The sequence below is a fragment of the Macaca fascicularis genome, chromosome 6 (genome assembly GCF_037993035.2).
Source record: "Macaca fascicularis isolate 582-1 chromosome 6, T2T-MFA8v1.1".
Taxonomy (NCBI): Eukaryota; Metazoa; Chordata; class Mammalia; order Primates; family Cercopithecidae; genus Macaca; species Macaca fascicularis.
Genome location: NC_088380.1, coordinates 147018192 through 147038109, shown reverse-complemented (window position 1 = coordinate 147038109; position 19918 = coordinate 147018192). Strand labels below are relative to the sequence as shown.

General features: G+C 43.1%; 1 protein-coding gene across 22 annotated transcripts in view; it reads right to left on the bottom strand.

Annotated features, from left to right (window-relative positions):
• Positions 1 to 263: 263 nt before the first annotated feature.
• Positions 264 to 19918, bottom strand: part of ANKHD1 (ankyrin repeat and KH domain containing 1) — a 139619-nt gene continuing 119964 nt past the window's right edge. For 10 of the 22 annotated variants that reach the window (XM_065546871.1, XM_065546881.1, XM_065546872.1 and 7 more), the window contains 7 exons: positions 15155 to 15331; positions 13112 to 13363; positions 12446 to 12621; positions 11638 to 11802; positions 8112 to 8221; positions 758 to 928; positions 264 to 608 (listed from right to left, as the gene is read on the bottom strand). In XM_065546871.1, coding sequence (XP_065402943.1) covers positions 605 to 608; positions 758 to 928; positions 8112 to 8221; positions 11638 to 11802; positions 12446 to 12621; positions 13112 to 13363; positions 15155 to 15331 — 1055 coding nt within the window. In that variant the 3' untranslated portion in view covers positions 264 to 604. Of the gene's footprint in view, positions 609 to 757; positions 929 to 8111; positions 8222 to 10871; positions 11363 to 11637; positions 11803 to 12445; positions 12622 to 13111; positions 13364 to 15112; positions 15332 to 19918 lie in introns of those variants that run through there. The other 12 variants (XM_065546873.1, XM_065546875.1, XM_065546877.1 and 9 more) reach the window with 9 other exon arrangements.

The window sequence follows — 19918 nt, the reverse complement described above, 5'->3', positions numbered from 1 at the left end:
GGGCAGGGTCCTGGTTCCAGGAAGGCTGCTTCCTGGAAAGACAAGAACAGCCCTTGGCAGCGGCCAAGCTATTGCTGTTTATGGTTTGGAGGCTCATGTAACCTGCCACTGTAGTATGCCTCAGGTTCTAATTGCTGCTGGAAGTGGGCCTAGTGGGAACTGGGAATGGATCTGAGGCCTCTGAGCTTAACCAGGCCTGCCGGGGCCCTCAGCTGTGTGGCTGAGATGAGAAAATAAGCATTGAGAACACTGGAGCCAAGGCATTTCTTTGAATGTTTACTAAGCAGCCAGAAGGTGACTTACTCCATTCCCCAGTTCCAGCCCCTGAGCATAGAGGGTTTAGGGTTAGGAGGAGTACCACAGACCGAAGAGGAAGTAGAGTTAAGGGCTTGGCAAGTTGCCCACTCCTATCCCTGGTCTAGCTGCCTCAGAACTAAAGGAGGCCTGGAACTAACAAGTCACTCCCTTCCAGATTAGATGAGGCCAAGCTGGCCTTTGGATGCCCCAGGAAGAGGTGGTGGCAGCAGTGGCATGAGGGATCCCTCTGTAACTCCACATGCCGGGTCATCTGCAACTGGATGAGATGTCCATTTCAAATTGAGCGTCATCTGGAGAGAGAAAAGGCAGGAGGACAGGTTGCTGGTCTGAGGATCTGCAGGCAGTGCAGAAACCCCTCTTGGAATTGAACCCCCACACTGTGTCACAGTGGCATTTGAACTCAAAGGCTGGGACAATTCTTAATTCCTGCTTTCCTTACCGGGTATCTCTTCCTCTGTCTCCTGCTCCTTCAGCTCCTCCAGCTTGGAGAGTGGGGCTGTTGGAGGAGTTGTGACCCCGGGAATCTGAGGGAGGCAGCAGGGGGGTGTCCGGGCAATGGGTGAGTTCTTGCACTCCAGCAGGAAGTTTCGGTCGTAGATGATCCTGGTGCCTGTCAAGGGGTTGGGACTGAGGTAAGAGTCAGGAGCTTGGGTACAGAGGTGACTGGAGTCCCAGACTCAGGCCTTTTGGGGCCTGGACGTGAGGGTGGTGTTGAATTTCCCTGTGTATGAAAGGACATCTGCTCTGAAGCCCAGCTAGGTTCTCAGCAGATAAGCTTTCATAGTGCTTAAAATCTTCCAGACCTAACCAAGATGTGGGTATAAAGCAAGTGGGGCATCCCAGCTGGTATAGGCAGGGGCTTTATGTTTGGGGGAGCTTCAGATCTTGGCTGTAAGAGGAACACCAAACTTGGAGTTCAGGTACTTCATGCTGCTCCTCTACCACTCTGAAACCTTGCTTTGGTCTCACCAGTGAAGGTGAGACCTAGACTAACAGCCTCAGGTGATTCAAGAAATGAAATAGTTGTGAAGGGTTCCACCCAGTGCTGTCACCTGGGCTATCTCCTGCCGGGAGGAGAAACAGTACTGTTCTAATCCTGACCCCTCCCAGGTCCTATAAGGTTCATACTAGCTCAGAGGAACTTGGCCACATAATGTCCTCAAAGGGCCCTGCCCTGTTCCTCCCCTCCACTTCCGCGTGGCAGGAATCCCTGGGTCGGGAGCCCAGCAGCTCGTGATCCCAGGCTGCTCGCCCAACCAAACAGATGCCAGCCAGCAACACATAAACGGAGCAACTGCCCCAACTGTTCTAGCCATTGCACTTCTCAAGACCCAGTGTTTCCGGCTGAGGTCACGCTCAGTAGGGGACCCTGGCCCCTATTCCTAGGAAGCAAAGTCGTGAGGGGTAAGGAGCACGTGTAAGGCGCCAAGAACCCAGGCCACAATGAAGGATTATGGCCCAAACACACGGAAGTTAGGCTCATGGCCTCGTTGCATCACTTAGAAGTTTTTGGGAACTGAGCTTCCGCTCCAAACATTCTCCCCCAAAGCTACCTGTAGAGGGGCCTGCAGACAAGTCCTAGGCCTGTCCCTCCCCTACCCCCGACCCGCAACAACAAGCACACGCTAATATGCCCACAGCCTGTGGACCCCTGCCCGGCCCGCTGACCTCCCGGGGTAGTGGCGTATAGCGTGCCCCCCGGCGTGGTGCTGTAGCAGTCGGGCAGCTGGTCCCGGCCCCAGGGAATCGGGCAGCTAGTGGACGTTGACATAGCGAGCGGGAGGGGCAGCAAAGTAACCGCCTGGCATTGAGGTCGAGGGGCGCAGCTCTGAGTCTGAGGCGGACTCAACCGACCACGTGCAGCTGCTGGTAACACTAGAACAACATCATGCCCAGGGTGGGCCACCCGGGGTCACTCAACCTGACAGTCCCGCCCTATCCGATAGGAAACCTGCCTGGTTCAGAGAAAGCTGGAAATGCGTCCAAAGTCCCAGGCCCCGCACCGGCTTCCAGTTCCTGCTGGCCCAGAGCTGGCCAACCTGCCTCTGAGTGCTGCAGCAGCTCAGCTATTTACTGTTCATAGCTGGGAGCTGGGGGCAGGCGAAGTAGGGCAAGCATTTTTATCCTGTACTAGTTCACCCATTCCTCGCCAGCTTTTGGATAGTAAAGCACTATGATTAGCCAAAGTCACACATCTTGCAGGAAGGGAAGCTGGGATTCAAATCTGACTGCATCTGATTCCAGGACTGTGCCCTTAAATCCAGCAGTGTACTGCCTCCCATAAACAGTAACAGTACAAGGCCGGGTGCTCATGCCTGTAATCCCAGCACTTTGGGAGGCTAAGGCGGGTGGATTGCTTGAGCCCAGGAGTCTGAGACCAGCCTGGGCAACATGGTGAAACTAAAATACAAAAGTTAGCTACTAAAAATACAAAAGTTAGCTGGGTGTGGCAGCATATGCCTGTGGACCCAGCTACTCAGGAAGCTGAGGTAGAAGGATGGGTTGAACCCAGGGGGTGGAGGTTGCAGTGAGCGGAGATTGCGTCACTGCACTCCAGCCTGGGTGACAGAGCGAGACCCTGTCTCAAAACAAAAACAGTACGGGGTGAAACATGCCTTGATGGCCTGGAGCACAGCAGGAAAGGGAAGGTCAGGAAGGGCTGGTCATCTTTCTGAAGAAGTGGTACCTGGACTAATAAAAGGATGAGTCAAGTTTGGGGGCTACAGCTGAGGCATCACCAGTCAGGAGGCCTGCCCTTTGATCTCTCTACCAGTTAACTAAGGAAGGGCAGGGGGCTAGTGAGGAGGGCTTGGTCTTTAGTTAGCAGGAAAGAAAGGTCAAAGAGTTTGACCTTGGAGGTAAGTTTTTTTTATGTAGATATAGTGATAAGACAGGCTGGAGCGAGTTGGTGGGATTGGTGAAGATGTATATACACTGGAAATCTTGAATTCATCCAGCTGTCCTCTGTTTGGCTTCCTCAAAATCAGTACTGCCTCCACTGTCCCTTCCCCTCACCAAAAATTAAGTATAGACCACCTGACTGTACCCATTTATCAATATTCCCTCAGCTCTGGTTTCATCAGATTTCTCCTTAGGTCTGATTTCTTCACTCATTTAAAAAAATATTGCTTCTCAAACTATTTATTTTCTGAGATAGGGTTTTGCTCTGCTGCCCAGGCTGGAATGCAGTGGTGTAATCTCAGCTCACTGCAAACTCTGCCTCCTGGGCTCAGGGCATCATCCCACCTCAGCCTCCTGAGTAGCTGGGACCACAGGCACCTGCCACCACAGTGGGCTAATTTTGGTATTTTTTGTAGAGACAAGGTTTCACCATGTTGCCCAGGCTGGTCTCAAACTCCTGAGCTCAAGTAACCTACCTGCCTTGGCCTCCCAAAGTGCTGGTATTATAAGTGTGAGCCACCACACCTGGCCAGCTTCTCAAACTTTAATGTGCATATAAATCATCTGGAGATACTGTTTTGTTTTGTTTTTTTTGGTTTTTTTTTTGAGACGGAGTCTCGCTCTGTTGCCCAGGCTGGAGTGCAGTGGCCGGATCTCAGCTCACTGCAAGCTCCGCCTCCCGGGTTTACACCATTCTCCTGCCTCAGCTTCCCGAGTAATGCCCACCACCTCGCCTGGCTAGTTTTTTGTATTTTTTAGTAGAGACGGGGTTTCACCGTGTTAGCCAGGATGGTCTCGATCTCCCGACCTCGTGATCCACCCGTCTCGGCCTCCCAAAGTGCTGGGATTACAGGCTTGAGCCACCACGCCCGGCCGAGATATTGTTAAAATGAGAATTCTGACACAGTATTGGTCTGGGGTGAGATTTTGGATTTTTTTTTTTTGAAACAGGGTCTCACTGTCACCCAAGCTGGAGTGTAGTGGTACAATCATGGCTCACTGCAGTCTCAACCTCCCGGGCTCAGGTGACCCTCCCACTTCAGTGTCCTGAATATCTGGGACCACAGGTGCATGCCACTGTACCTGGCTAATTTTTAAATTTTTTGTAAAGGCGGGGTCGCACTATGTTGCCCAGGCTGGTCTCAAACTCGTGGGCTCAAGTGATCCTCCCACCTTGGCCTCCCAAAGTGTTGAGATTACAGGCATGAGCCACTGAGCCCAGCCAATTGTGGATTTTTTTTTTTTTTTGAGATGGAGTTTCACTATTGTCGCTCAGGCTGGAGTGTAATGGCATGATCTTGGCTCACCACAACCTCCGCTTCCCAGGTTTAAGCGATTCTCCTGCCTCAGCCTCCAGAGTAGCTGGGATTATAGGTATGTACCACCACACCCAGCTAATTTTGTATTTTTAGTAGAGACAGGGTTTCTCCATGTTGGTCAGGCTGGTCTTGAACTCCCGACCTCAGGTGATCCACCTGCCTCGGCCTCCCAAAGTGCTAGGATTACAGGTGTGAGCCACCACACCTGGCTGATATTTTTCTTTTTAAGATGGAGTCTTGCTCTGTCACCCAAGCTAGAGTGCAGTGGCATGATCTCGGCTCACTGCAACCTCTGCCTCCTGGCTTCAAGCAATTCTCCTGCCTCAGACTCCCGAGTAGCTGGAATTACAGGCACCCACCACCACACCTGGCTAATTTTTTGTATTTTTAGTAGAGACCGGGTTTCACTATGTTAGCCAAGCTGCTCTCGAACTCCTGATCTCCAGTGATCTGCCTGCTTTGGCCTCCCAAAGTGCTAGAGTTACAGGTATGAGCCACCAGGCCTGGCTGCAATTGTGAATTTTTAATACAGTAATGCAAATGCTTCAGGGCCTCAGAAACACACTTCAGGTAGCAAGGGTTTGCATATTTTATTGTCCCGAAAAGGATTTTGGGTGTCTTACAAAATGGTGCATGCCAAAATGAAGTGTCTTAGCAGTGCTGGAGGGTAAAGCTTGGGAACAGATTGCAGAGAATCATTTATGATAACTCACCTTTTATACAAGGTGAGAAAGTGTCTGACGGGGAATGTGAGAATAGCATGGAGGATGGTGAGATTTGAGGGTGGAGAGTCTAGCCTAGTGAAACCAGGTGGGGAAATGGGTGGTGGCTGTGAGGATGGAGAGAAGTGGATGAGATTCAGATACACAGAGGAAGAATTAAGTGACTGATTAAGAGTGGGGTGAGAGAAAGTGTAAACTAGGATAATTTTCAGTCTTTTGGCTTGAGAGTCTTGGTGGCTAGTAGCACCAACTAATATGATAGGGAAAACAAGAAGAGTAGCATATCTTATGTGAGAGAATGAATAATATGTGTCCAGATGGAGCACAGTAGGAAGCTAGATATACTGAAGCCATGGGGAGAACTCTGAGTTAGTGGCTCAAATTTGGGTGTTGTGAAATTCAAGAGTGTGGGGATGGGCTAGGATCGGTGGCTCACACCTGTTAATTCCAGCATTTTGGGAGGCTGAGGTGGGAGGACTGCTTGAGCCCAGGAGTTCAAGACCTGGGCAATACAGCAAGACCCTATCTCCATTTATAACTAAATAAATGTGGGATGAGATCATCTGGGGAGAAGATACAGTATAGAAACCTGGGCATATCAACATTTATTTATTTAAAAGGTAGTAGAGAAAAATAATTCACCAAAAGAGACTGAGAAAGATGAGTCGGAAATAGGAGAATCAGGAGAAAAGTATCAAAGATTTTCAAGAACGGTCATTGTGGAAGTGAGGTCTTCCTTCTATTAATCTCTACCACAAAATAACAGTCGCAGTTACTACTACTATAATGACTACTGCTTGCAGCTAACTCTTCTGGAGTCACTGTGTGCTGTAAGAGCTGGGGAATACGTAGCTGGCTTTAGAGAGAAAGCCAGATTCATCATCCATGCAATCTGGATGAAGAAACAAGAATTTAAATCAGAGGGTCAATACTAATTACTGGCTGGGCAAGGTGGTTCATGCCTGTAATCACAGCACTCTGGGAGGCTGAGGCAGGCGAATCATTTGAGGTCAGGAGTTCAAGACCAGCCTGGCAAACATGGAGAAACCCCATCTCTACTAAAAATACAAAAATTAGCCAAGTGGTGGTGTGCGCCTGTAATCCCAGCTACTTGGGAGGCTGAGATAGGAGAATTGCTTGAACTCAGGAGGCAGAGGTTGCAGTGAGGCAAGATGGCACCACTGCACTCCAGCCTAAGCAACAGAGTGAGACTCCGTCTCATCAAAAAATAAAAACCAACTAATTACCTATTAGAATATGGAAGTGTTTAAAAATACCTATGCCCAGGCCCCACCCCCAGATATCTGATTAAACCTATAAGGAAATACCAGGCCTCTGTTATCAGGCAAATTACTCTGGATTCACATTTAAGCGTTTGATTCATGATCTTCTTTTCCAAATTAGGGGTTGAAGCCCAGGGTCATGCCTTTTATTGGAGGTGGTCTTAACACACTTAAGTTTTTGATACTTAAAACCACCTTTCTCTCACCCATTGCCTAAAGGAGAGGATGGAGGCACATGAACCTGCCTGTTTGCAAATGACAAATCACTGAGGATAAATGGAAAATGCAGTATTACCAGAGCCCCTCACTATAGGGGGCAGGGTCCACTGGGAAGACATCATAACCAGTTGTATGTCTTGGTAGAAATGCTTCTTGTTAGAGAACAAGATGTTCATTCAGAAGCTGTTTTCCTACAGGCTTGCTTGCCTTTTCTTGGATTTACAATGTGGTCTAAGGCCTTTTTGTTTTTGTTTTTCATTAGATGAAGTCTCGCTCTTATCACCCAGGCTGGAGTGCGATGGCACGATCTTGGCTCACTGCAACCTCTGCCTCCTCGGTTCAAGTGATTCTCCTGCCTCAGCCTCCCGAGTAGCTGGGATTACAGGCGCATACCACCACACCCGGCCAATTTTTGTATTTTTAGTAGAGACAGGGTTTCACCATGTTGGCCAAGCTGGTCTCGAACTCCTGACCTCAGGTGATCCACCCGCCTCGGCCTCCCAAAGTGCTGGGATTACAGGCATGAGCCACCGCGCCCAGCCCCAAAGGTCTTAAACAGTGGGACAGAACCACATATACTAAGTACTTCTCTCTCTGGCTTGAAATTATAATGTAGCAAGCCTTTCCCCCCTTTTTTTTTTTTTTTTTTTTTTTGAGACAGAGTCTTGCTCTGTCGCCCAGGCTGGACTGCAGTAGTGTGATCTTGGCTCACTGCAGCTTCCACCTCCTGGGTTCTAGCGATTCTCCTGCGTCAGCTTTCTGAGTAGCTGAAATTACAGGCACGTGCCACCACACCTGGCTAACTTTTTTTTTGAGATGGAGTCTGGCTCTGTCGCCTAGGCTGGAGTGCAGTGGTGTGATCTCGGCTCACTGCAAGCTCTGCCTCCCGGGTTCACACCATTCTCCTGCCTCAGCTTCCCGAGTAGCTGGCACCCGCCACCACACCTGGCTAATTTTTTATATTGTTAGTAGAGATGGGGTTTCACTGTGTTAGCCAGGATTGTCTCGATCTCCTGACCTTGTGATCCGCCTGCCTCAGCCTCCCAGAGTGCTGGGATTATAGGCGTAAGCCACCATGCCCGGCCAACTTTTGTATTTTTAGTAGAGACAGGGTTTCACCATGTTGCCCAAGATGGTCTCAAACTGCTGACTTCAGGTGATCCACCCACCTCGGCCTCCCAAAGTGCTGGGATTACAAGCGTGAGCCACCATGCCCAGCCTCCCCTTCTATAAGTTAACTAAAACTGAGGATGGTTCTCTCTTGCATAGTTTTGGGATTGGGAGGAGGACTTGGCCAGAATCTATGTGAAGAGAGGGAAACCATAGTTCCAAGTCCTAAAATGTCTTACCTCTGATTAGGAGAGGCCACCATCGGCCGTCCAATTCTCTTCTTCGGTCTGGTTAGCTGAGGTGATGGGATTTCCCCTTTGAGAGCAGGGACTGAAGGAAGCAGACTGGCCTATAAAAGGGCAAGTCAGCACACTGTAGCCACAATAGGTTTAAAGGGTCTTAAAACATCAATAATTTTATTGGTAGCGGAATTTTATTACATTGAACACAAGCTGAAATAAGTGGGTCCAGAAACCTTGATGATATAGTTTCATTCCTATAGTTTCATTTCACTGGGTTTGATCTATACCTTAGCAGGATGTTTCTTCGTGACTTGAAGGCTCACTAAAGATGTGCAAGGTCTTCTACCTCCACTAAAATCTCAATACTGGCCCCCATAATAATGGCAGGATTTATTTCGATTCCTTATCAGAACCAATGCTAGGGGCTCTCTAACTTCAGCACTGTAAACAATCTAATGGCTTCTAATATTTCCATATCTTATATTCTTATTCACAAGAAGAAATCCTGTGTTAGAACTAGAAGACTCTTGAGTTCAATTTCAGATGAGAAAAGTGAAGCCCAGAAAGGTGAGATGATTTGCCTAAGGCCATAAAGCTTCAAGTGGCAGAAATGAAAATAGAATTTAGGCTCTGACTACTGTTCCACTGTACCCATGCTGTCTCCTCCCATATCCCTTATATATTTTGAAAGTAATTAAGTTCTTACCTGAGCTAGGTTTTATCCAAATGTTCAGGTTGGTAAAATAGCAGTAAAGTAGTGCCAGGAAGAGGCAGGCAGAGGAAGAAGAGATTTAGCAGGCGAAATGAGGTTGGGAGCAGGCTACTGGGATCCAAATAGTCAGAAAGAAAGGAAGGAAGTGCTGGTAAGAGGGAAGGGAGGAGCGTATCCTAAAGAACTACTCCCAACTGCACAACTGTTGTTTTCCTCCCAATTTTCCTAGGGATTCCTCATAATTATCTCCTTTCTCTTCATAAATTCTAGTTACTGACCTGAAATAAAATTTCTCATTTGGTTGTCCTCAAGGTGCGGAATATGGACTTAAGGGCTCCTCCAGACAATTCAAATGTATAGTAGACAGTTAAGATAGAATAAAACTCACCTTTTTGTCTCACTGAATAATTTATTTAGTATTATTTCTCACTAGTATATATTTCATCAAGAGTAGTTTCATTCATTTCACCAATTTTAGGTGATTTTTCTTGTTGCTGTTAATGTTAAGTGGAAACAGCAAGATATACAAGTGATCCAATGAGTCTTTTGTGCCCCACCCAACTGCCCCCACAAAGGTCAAGGGGCCCCTTAATGATACTTGATGTGGTTATCAATCACTACAGAGTAGTAGCTTCAATATAAACAAAACTTTCAAAATCCATTCAAAACACAAAATAAGACATAAGCTTAATTAAGGAAGGTTTTCTCATATGTAAGGTGATATAGAAGATAAAAGAAGCAGGTATATCTGACACAGATCAAACATAGTGTGCCTGATGTGGTCCTAGCTTTAGGACCTGGGCAGAGAAAATTAAGAATTCCTGTTGGCATGAGTGTAGAAAGGTGCTGCTAACATAGTTCTGTCCCTAGTTACTACTTTTTTTCTGTGCATCCGTCTTTGCCTTGATACGAGTTTTGGCTTCTCTATCAGCTCCAAACATTTTCTTGTTTTCTTTTCTGTATTGCCTATACTGAAAAATTCAGCTTTATTAAAACACAAGTAAGTTGATGACTATACTTTTCAGTGGGATAACTTTTCCTTCTCGGCATAGCCTATGGTTTGGCCAAAGCAGCCCATTCCAGGGTTCCTCTGTTTAGCTTGTTAAACATATTGATTCCATGCTTAGGGCCATGGAACTAAGTATTACTTAGTTACATGGAACTAAGTAAAATGTATGTAACTACATGTAAAACTTACAGAATTACTCACATATTTATAAACATTACTTTATATTATCTACATTATATACATTATATACATTATAATGTAGATAATATTATATATAATATATAATATATAATTATATAATATGTAATATATTATATATAATAAAATGTAACATGTAACTTAGTTACATGTAACTACATGTAAAACTTACAGAATTACACATTTATAAACATATTATATACATTATATACATTATAATGTATATACATAATAATGTATATAATATATATGTTATATAACATATATTATATATTATATATAATGTATATAGTATAATATATATACATTATAAACATTACTCGTCTAATTCAATAATACAACAGAACGATGGGAGTCACCTCCCTCTTATGTCCCAACTCATATAAAGCTTAAAATATCTATAACCGGATAAATCTTTCAGCTAAAAAAGGTCAGGAAGCACAGAAGGAACCTGAAGTTGATAATTTGGGTGTCCCTACATTTGTTTAGTGTCATCTGATTTAAATCCAATTGTTCTTATTGACATTCTCAAGATCTACAGAGAAAAAACCTATCAGTGGCCTATCTGCTAGCTAAAGTCAGATAAGACACATTGCCAGAGCTTGAAACTTTCTCATATGTTAAAGGATACAGAAGACAACAAGGGAACAAGGAATGTTTAACACAGAATAAATAGGTAAATAGTCTTAAAAGTGCTTTTTCAAGGCAGTCTAAGAAGGGACTCAAGTGTTAAATGTGAGAAGCCTGTTACAAATATAGTATTAACCATCTGGTTCAATATAATGTGGATTGGGTGGTACCTGCATGACCACTGAAAGGATCACACCCCACTTCTAAAGACTGTTCATCTTTTTATTGAATATTCTGGTAAATATTTCACATTAATACAGGCTACATTACGTAGAGCCACTATATGACAAGAAATTTACTCAACTTTTTCCTTTTAAGTATGTAAACAATTATACATGTATTTATCACCCTAAAAGGTTGAAACATGTAATCAACTAATTCTCTTCTGCATACAAGTAGTATTCAGTATGTTTAGCCAAAAGCACTAAGGTCATATGATCTTAAGTTCAAAATGGCTAAACTAACCAGAGAACATAACCAGGTGGATAGGAAATCAATTTGTTCTTATACAATGGGCAATCAAATTTCCATTGCTAAAGCCTCAGAGAAAATTTCTTAGGCACATTAAAAAAAAATCCCCATGGTTCTTCCAAGGTCATAGGTTTCTTAAACAAGGCTAAAGAGTAAAGACCTTCTAACTTAGTTGACATATTTGAGATGCATGTTTCCAATATGAGGTGCCCACGTGCCAGGCCAAATCTGAAAAGGGGGAGGAAAAATTGGAATTTCTAATTAGGAATCTTTAGACAGTTACAAAATGAATATATAAATGCAATGGCAATTCACTGTTTCTGCCTAGGAAGAATACACATATATGAAATAAAGTGTTCAGTAGCATCATCTTGATATTGAAAAAGCAATCCAGATCGAAATGGTCAATTATGACTTTTGATATTCAATACTTATACTTCTCACAAAACAAAAAGAATGATGTGATAAATCTAAAAAATAAAAGAGCATTAAGCCCATTTTACCTGCTGGGCATCAGTGCATTCAGTTGAATTTTGGATAACTTTTATCATAGGGTTCCAAGCAGGATCTGGGTTGTGAAGTCCATTAAACAGAGGGCCTCCTGGAACATCAGCAAGCTGAGGATGAGAGGGTATTATGGTGCCTCCATACATGGAAATTGGCAGACCCTAAAACAGCAGGAAAAAAGATTTAATCCTAAAATTACTATAAATCCCATAATAGCAGCTTAGACTTCTCTAATTTTCCTCATTTAAAGAACTCCAAAAGATCCTATAAGTACAGTATGGCAGTGTTGAGAAAACAAAATGTTTATCTGCATCTGCAAGGCTTTTCAACAAAAAAGAAGAGAGAGAAAAAAACTAAATCCAACATGAAATCATCAGGACATTTCTCATATTTGATAAAAATAACCTCAACTAACTTTCCCATATTTTAGTTTCATGAATAAGCTTAAGCTAAGAAGAAAATGGGAACTCCACATGATTGCTTGCCAACATAAAGCTGTCAGAGCAGACAAGAAAGCATTAGTGAACTCATGGCCAGCTTTTAAGATGGGTAGAGGCCTCTCCCAAAGCTGTAGCAGCAGAACACAAACTGGCAAAACCCAAATCCCTCAGATGTTTTCGGGGGATGGGGATATCTTCAGGATGAACTACTGTGGACAATGCTATGCACTCTTGAAATTGAGCAAAAGATCTAGCAAAGCCACAGAAACAAAAGAGAGCATTATTTCAATACAAAGTATTCCTTAACGTGACTACACTGGCTGACAAAGTGTCAAACAAGTTACAGTGATGTTTGTCAACTCACTTTAGAAAAATCCACAAAACCGCTTGCCATAGGCTGATGAAAAATGTTAGAGGGGGCTACCATTCCAGAATCATCTCTCTCCATTGGTTGATGTTGGGAGAATGTGCTTGGGTCTGATAATTGCTGATGCATTGGATGGTTCCCCATCACAGATTGCGACCAACCTGATAAGCCTTCTGGAAAGGATAATTGAAAACAAAGTTTTATATTTATTTGGATAAAACAACAAAACATTACTACTGTTATTACCAAACGTTACCAAATGTTATTGAAATCTTTCCTCTGAAGAGCTCAAAGCATATTTATCACAGTCTTGCTAGCCAAAGAAACCAGTTCCTGAAAAACTAGGTAAAGTCCTCTGAATACTCTACTTTACCCTGTCTTTCAAAAGATTAAGTGCTGTCTGAAAGAACTCAAATGATTACTTAAGAGAGAAAGGACACACACTTTGAATCTTTTGTTTCTGATCAACTCTATGTATTACCTCAACCAATATTCCAGACTCTGAAATTGAATTAACTCCTCAAAGACATAAACACCCTTCCCTAATTGAGTGTTAAACAAAGGAACTAAGTTTTTTTTTGTTTTTCTAAGGAACTAAGTTTTACTGGCAAACCTACAACTTACTTAAGATATCCCTCCAGAGAGAGAGCAAGGCAATTGTACCTGACACAGCATTGACACCAAATGACCAGATTCCACTGTGTCCAACGGGAGCGACAAAACTGGTCCCCACCGGGGCTTGTGCAACAGACCCTCCTTGCCGAATTCGGGCCAGTCTCTCTGTTCCAATTGGGGGAGGTATCTTTCGATCCTGACTGGCACTGACTCCTTTTGGTTGGCCCAATGTTGGTGGGGCAGAAGTGGCTGAAAGAGGTGAAGATGATTCCGAAGAAACAGATGGAATAGGAGAGTCACCTGGTGGCAAAATATTTCTCTATTGTTTTATTACATATAAAAACTATAAGAATATGAGAAACCTTGTCGGAAAGATCTATTCCACAACATAGGTTCTGTAAAGAAATTTTCATTTTAAAAGAACATTCAAATAAAATATAATTTTATAAACATTATCCTATGCTACTTCTGCCTATAATAAGTATACAATAGTCTAAAAAATGTTTTCCCAACTGAACTAAACAATGCTAGAAAGGAAGCAGGACACATTTGCTTTTATTCTAGCTCTAAATAATCTTCTCAAAACATTATTGTCACTTTTTTTTTTTTGAGACAGAGTTTCGCTCTTGTTGCCCAGGCTGGAGTGCAATGGTGTGATCTCGGCTCACCACAACCTCTGCCTCCTGGGTTCAAGCGATTCTCCTGCCTCAGCCTCCCGAGTAGCTAGGATTACAGGCATGCACCACCTCACCCAGCTAATTTTGTATTTTCAGTAGAGACGGGGTTTCTCCATGTTGGTCAGGCTGGTCTCGAACTCCTGACCTCAGGTAATCTGCCCGTCTCAGCCTCCCAAAGTGCTGGGATTACAGATGTGTGCCACCGCGCCCGGCCACATTTTAAAATTAACTTAAATGTGGCAATATTTGCACAGTACCTAGCATATTTTCTAGAAAACATCTGGTGACCCTTTATACCTGTTAGTCTTTCTTTGTTCCCTTTCTACAGCCCTTTTTTTTTTCTTTAAGGAAATAAGGTCAAATGTTAGCAAAGCATTATATGATTTTGATTCACAGCTTTGCTTCTTAATGGAACCCTTGGGTGATTTGGGTAATTTTCCTTGTCAAAAAAGTCAATACTGACTACCTCATGATGCTCATTAAAAAAAAAAAAAATCCAATTCTGTTCAATTCCACATACTTCATCTGTTCTAAACATTGAAATAAACAGAACGAAGGGGCCAGGCAGGTGGCTCACGCCTGTAATCTCAGCACTTTGGGAGGCTGAGGCAGGCGGATCACCCAAGGTTAGGAGTTTGAGACCAGCCTGGCCAATATAGTGAAACCCTGTCTCTACTAAAAATATAAAAATTAGCCAGGCATAGTGGCAGGCACCTGTAATCCCAGCTGCTCGGGAGGCTGAGGCAGGAGAATCGCTTGAGCCTGGGAGGCAGAAGGTGGAGTGAGCCAAGATCACGCTACCGCACTCCACCCAGAGCAACAGAGCAAGACACTGTCTCAATCAATCAATCAATCAATCAATCAATAGAACAAAGGAATATTTTAACTTATTAAAGGCAATACAGTTTCATAAAATGTAAAAATACATGAGAAATCACACCAAACTGACCATATACATAAATTCAACTTCTTTCCAGATTTAAGAAATAATTTTATAACACTGCTTCCAAAGGGTCCTTTTGCAAAACTACTTGCAGTACTTTTTTTTTTTTTTTTTTTAAATAGGGACAGGGTCTTGCTGTTGCCCAGGCTGGTCACCAACTGCTGGGCTCAAGCGATCCTCTTGCCTAGGCCTCCCAAAGTGCTGGGATTATAGGTGTCAGCCACTGCACCCAGTCTAGTACCTCTTTTCTTGATCCAAGTTCTAGGGTAAAACATTTTTGGCTTGAAAGAATAATTCTCAAGTTTTCTATGCTACAAATGACTGACAATTTTTTCACATGACCACAGAACAAACCTTGGGCATCTGTATACCATTTAGTTTACTAAAGTTACAACATGGTGTTATAGCTGAAATAAATGATTTAATAACTTATTCAAAACTCTTTGGGAAGAGTTCCGCCAGGATTCCTACATGAGTTTGAGGCGCTTGTCCAAGGATGGGGAGAAAAATGTTGTCTGTTGAAACTAGGAGTCCCAACAGGAGCTGGCCCTTGCAGGAAAACCCTTGTTCCTGGTATGCCGGAAAAACTTGTCAGAGGAGCAGAAGAGGAAGATGGGGAGCTGCCTGATGGGTCAATGGATGGTAACCCTGAAATAAAACAGGTCCAAGACATCCAATTAGCTAAAACTTTAAAACTGAAAGCTCAAGAAGACTTCCACCAAGGTGAGATAAGCTGTAAAAATAACCAAACAAATAAATAAAAGATAGCATGTGGCTCATTTTCATAGACCACAGCAAAAATAATCCATCTATGTGATACTGTATGGCCAAATCCATTTTTTTTCTTACAGTCCAGAAGAATATTGCCAAACAGCACTATATACAGAAAAATGGGCTCAATGTTTAAGAGTGTCAGTCACCTGGAGTAATGTTCTAGATGAATCTCAAAGCTTTTAAATGGAAGGGATATGAAATGAGACTATGCTGTAACTAAGTAGCGCCCAACAATAACTTCTGCATTCCCTTTTGTAGTCAATCTCAAAGTACAGCTTTTCATCTATATAACTATAGTCATTTCCTACAGAAGATAAGTAACAAAATCTACCAATGTTTCCTTCCTCACAAGGAGGAAAAGCATACTACTAAGGATAATTTCAGCATTCTATCTGATAGAAAATATCAACAGTTGCAAAATATATCAAAGTTTCTATCTAGCTTGTATAAATCTGAACTTAGCCATCTTCTTAAACTCCATTACTTTCTCTGAAGAATGTATTAGGAAAAGAGGATGAAGGTCTGGAAAAGGATTATGGTTTCTTATTTCAGGAAAAAGATAGTTAATATCAACATTGATTGTCAAAATTTCTTTTAAGCAGGTCTCATTTTCAGTTTGATTTCCCCATCATTAAAAAAAATGACTTTGAGATGTAATTCACATACTATATAATTCACCCATTTAAAGTATATAATTCATTGGATTTTAGTATATTCACAGGATTATGCAACCATCACCACAATCAATGTTAGAACATTTTTGTCTCCCTTAAAAGAAACTCCATACGCATTACCTGTCATTCACTGGGTCCTCACCCTCATATTTCCATTTCTTTCTTTTTTTTTTTTTTTGAGACAGAGTCTCGCTCTGTCAACCAAGCTGGAGTGCAGTGGCGCGATCTCGGCTCACTGCAAGCTCCGCCTCCTGGGTTCATGCCATTCTCCTGCCTCAGCCTCCCGAGTAGCTGGGACTACAGGCATCCACCACCACACCCGGCTAATTTTTTGTATTTTTAGTAGAGACGGGGTTTCCCCATGTTGGCTAGGATGAGCTCGATCTCCTGACCTTATGATCCGCCCACCTTGACCTCCCAAAGTGCTGGGATTACAGGCATAAGCCACTGTGCCTGGCCTCATATTTCCATTTCTAAGCAATCACTAATCTTTTGTCTCTATAGATTTGCCTACTCTGGACATGTGGGTAACTTAATGCATTTCCTACTTATTTCAGACTTTCATTATCGTGGTAGGCAACAGTAGGCAATTATTACTTTGTGCTTTCCTGGACAAAAAAAATTAAATTTTCTAGTGCTAACCAAAGTAGATGTTAGCAAAATCTAGAGGTAGTGAGAATACTGAATGTGGCTTTAAAAAGTCTGTAAGTAGGAAATGAATCATTTCTTTTGTTTTTTACTGAAATGAATAATTTTTATAATAACCTCATTTTGTTTGTTTGTTTGTTTTTGTTTTGAGACAGGGTCTTGCTCTGTCACTCAGGCTAGAGTGCAGTGGTGTGATCACAGCTCACTGCAGCCTCAACTGCTGGGCTCAAGCAATCCTCTTGCCTAGCCCCACTGAGTAGCTGGGACTACAAACGTGTGCCACCACACTGAGCTAATTTTTTTTTTTTTTTTAGATGGAGTCTTGCTCTGTCACCCAGGCTGGAGTCCAGTGGCGTGATCTTGGCTCACTGCAAGCTCTGCCTCCTGGGTTCACGCCATTCCCCTGCCTCAGCCTCCCGAGTAGCTGGGACTACAGGTGACCGCCACCACGCCCGGCTAATTTTTTTGTATTTTAAGTAGAGACAGGGTTTCACCGTGTTAGCCAGGATGGTCTCGATCTCCTGACCTCATGATCCGCCCGCCTCAGCCTCCCAAAGTGTTGGGATTACAGGCGTGAGCCACCGCACCTGGCCCCACTCTGAGCTAAGTTTTAAATTTATTTTTTATCGAGATAGGGTCCCACTATGCTGCCCAGGGTGGTCTCGAACTCCTGGGTTCAAGTGATCCTCCTGACTTGGCCTTCCAAAGTACTCAAATTACAGATGTGAGCCACTACACCTGGCCACTGTCAATATTTTTACAGTGAAATCTGTCAGTCTTTTGTAAAGATCATGATAGCCTTTTTTTTTTTGGAGACAGAATCTCGCTCTGTTGCCCAGGCTGAGTACAGTGGCACAATCTCGGCTCACTGAAACCTCTGCCTCCCAGGTTCAAGCAATTCTCCTGCCTCAGCCTACCGAGTAGCTGGGATTACAGGCACCCACCACCATGCCTGGCTAAATTCAGTATGTTTGGTAGAGACGGGGGTTTCCCCATGTTGGCCAGGCTGGTCTTGACCTCCTGACTTCAAGTGATCCACTCCATTCAGCCTCCCAAAGTGCTGGGATTACAGGTGTGAGCCACCATACCCAGCTGATAATGACAGCTTTTAAAGATCATGATATGCATTTTAGGGACATAAATGTAGATGCCACATAAATATACTTTTTATTAGCTTTACTGAGATTTAATTCACAAACCATATAATTTACTCATTTGAAGTTATACTATTCAGTAGCTTTTTGTATATTCACAGAATTGTGCATTCATGACCACATCAATTTTAGAACATTTCTGTTATCCTAAAAAGAAACTCTGAAGCTGAGCATGGTGGCTCACACCCGCAATCATATCTCTTTGGCATGCCAAGGTAGAATAAGTGCTTGAAGCCCAGGAGGTTGAGGCTTCAATGAGCCATGATCACGCCACTGCACTCGAGCCTGGGCAACAGAGTGAGGCCCTGTCTTTAAAAAAAAAAGAAAAAGAAAAGAAAAGAAAAGAAAGAAAAGGAAATTCTGCACTCCTAAGCTATCACCTACCCTCCAATCATCCCTTCATTCTAGGTAACCACTAATCTACTTTCTGTCTCTATGGATTTGCTAATCTGGATGTTTCACATAAATAGAATCATAAAATAAACATCTGGTCTTTTGTGACTGGCTTCTTTCATTTAGTAAAATGTTTTCAAAGTTCATCCATATTATAGCATGAATCAGTACTTCTTTTTTTTTTTTTTTTTTGGAGACTGAGTCTTGCTCCGTCACCAGGCTGGAGTGCAGTGGCGCAATCTCAGCTCACTGCAAACTCCACCTCCCATGTTCAAGTGATTCCCCTGCCTCAGCCTCCTGAGTAGCTGGGACTACAGGAGCGCACCACCACACCCAGCTAATGTTTTGTATTTTAGTAGAGACAGGGTTTTACCATGTTGGCCAGGCTGGTCTCGAACTCCTGACCTCATGATCCGTCCACCTTGGCCTCCCAAAGTGCTGGGATTATAGGCGTGAGCCACCACACCCGGCCCTTTATTTCTTTTTATACCAAATACAAAATATTACGTTCTATAGATATACCACATTTTGTTTATCTGCTTGTCAGTTAATGAACATTCGGTTGTTTCTACATTTTGGCTATTATGAATAATGTTGCTATGAACATTGGTTTTTCTATAGACATATATCTTCCCTAGGAGTAGAATAATGGGATCATATGATCATTCATGTCTAACTTTCTGAGGAACTGTGAAACTGTTTTTCCAAAGCAGATGTACCATTTTACATTCCTACCTACCGTGTGTGATGGTTTCAATTGTCTCTATATCTTTCCCCATCTTCTTAAGTATTACTATTTTTTTTTTTTTTTCTGACAGTCTCTTTTGTTCCGGCTAGAGTGCTGTGGCATGATTTCAGCTTACTGCAACCTCCGTCTTCTGGGTTCAAGTGATTCTTGTGCCTCAGCCTTGCAAGTAGCTGGGACTACAGACCTGCACCATCATGCCCGGCTATTTTTTATATTTTTAGTAGAGACGGGGTTTCACCATATTGGCCAGGCTGTTCTCAAACTCCTGACCTCATGTAAACCCCTCGCCTCAGCTTCCCAAAGTGCTGGGATTGCAGGCATGAACCACCAAGCTCAGTCAGTATTACTACCTCTTACCTGAAAACTAGGAAAGTAAACTATATCCATGAAAAGAGCATCAACAAAAGAAACCATACAAGCAGTTAAGAAATGGGGCCAAGCTTATTAATCCCAGGACCTAGAAGGAAGGTCAAGGATTAATGCTTTCTATCACATCCTGGGTACTGGCAATGAGCTCTTCTTTCACCCTGAGGCTTCTCAAATTCTATACTACTTTCCCCAAATGAAAAGTCATAATATATGCCTATTTACAGAGAGGAAGGGAAAAAAATTTAGAGAATATTTTGGACCACAGATAGCCATATGCAGCCTTCTATTTCTATTTGAAATACAATATAACAACTATATTTTCCTGAATAGACAAGTAAATGGAAACATATCTGAAATGAAAGCTAAGGCTATGCCATATTCATAACTCACAAATAATTTTAAACAACATTGATCAGTTTATAATTAGCAACAAGGTAGCATGGGATATGGGGCAGTTTTCCAACTGGAAGAGAAA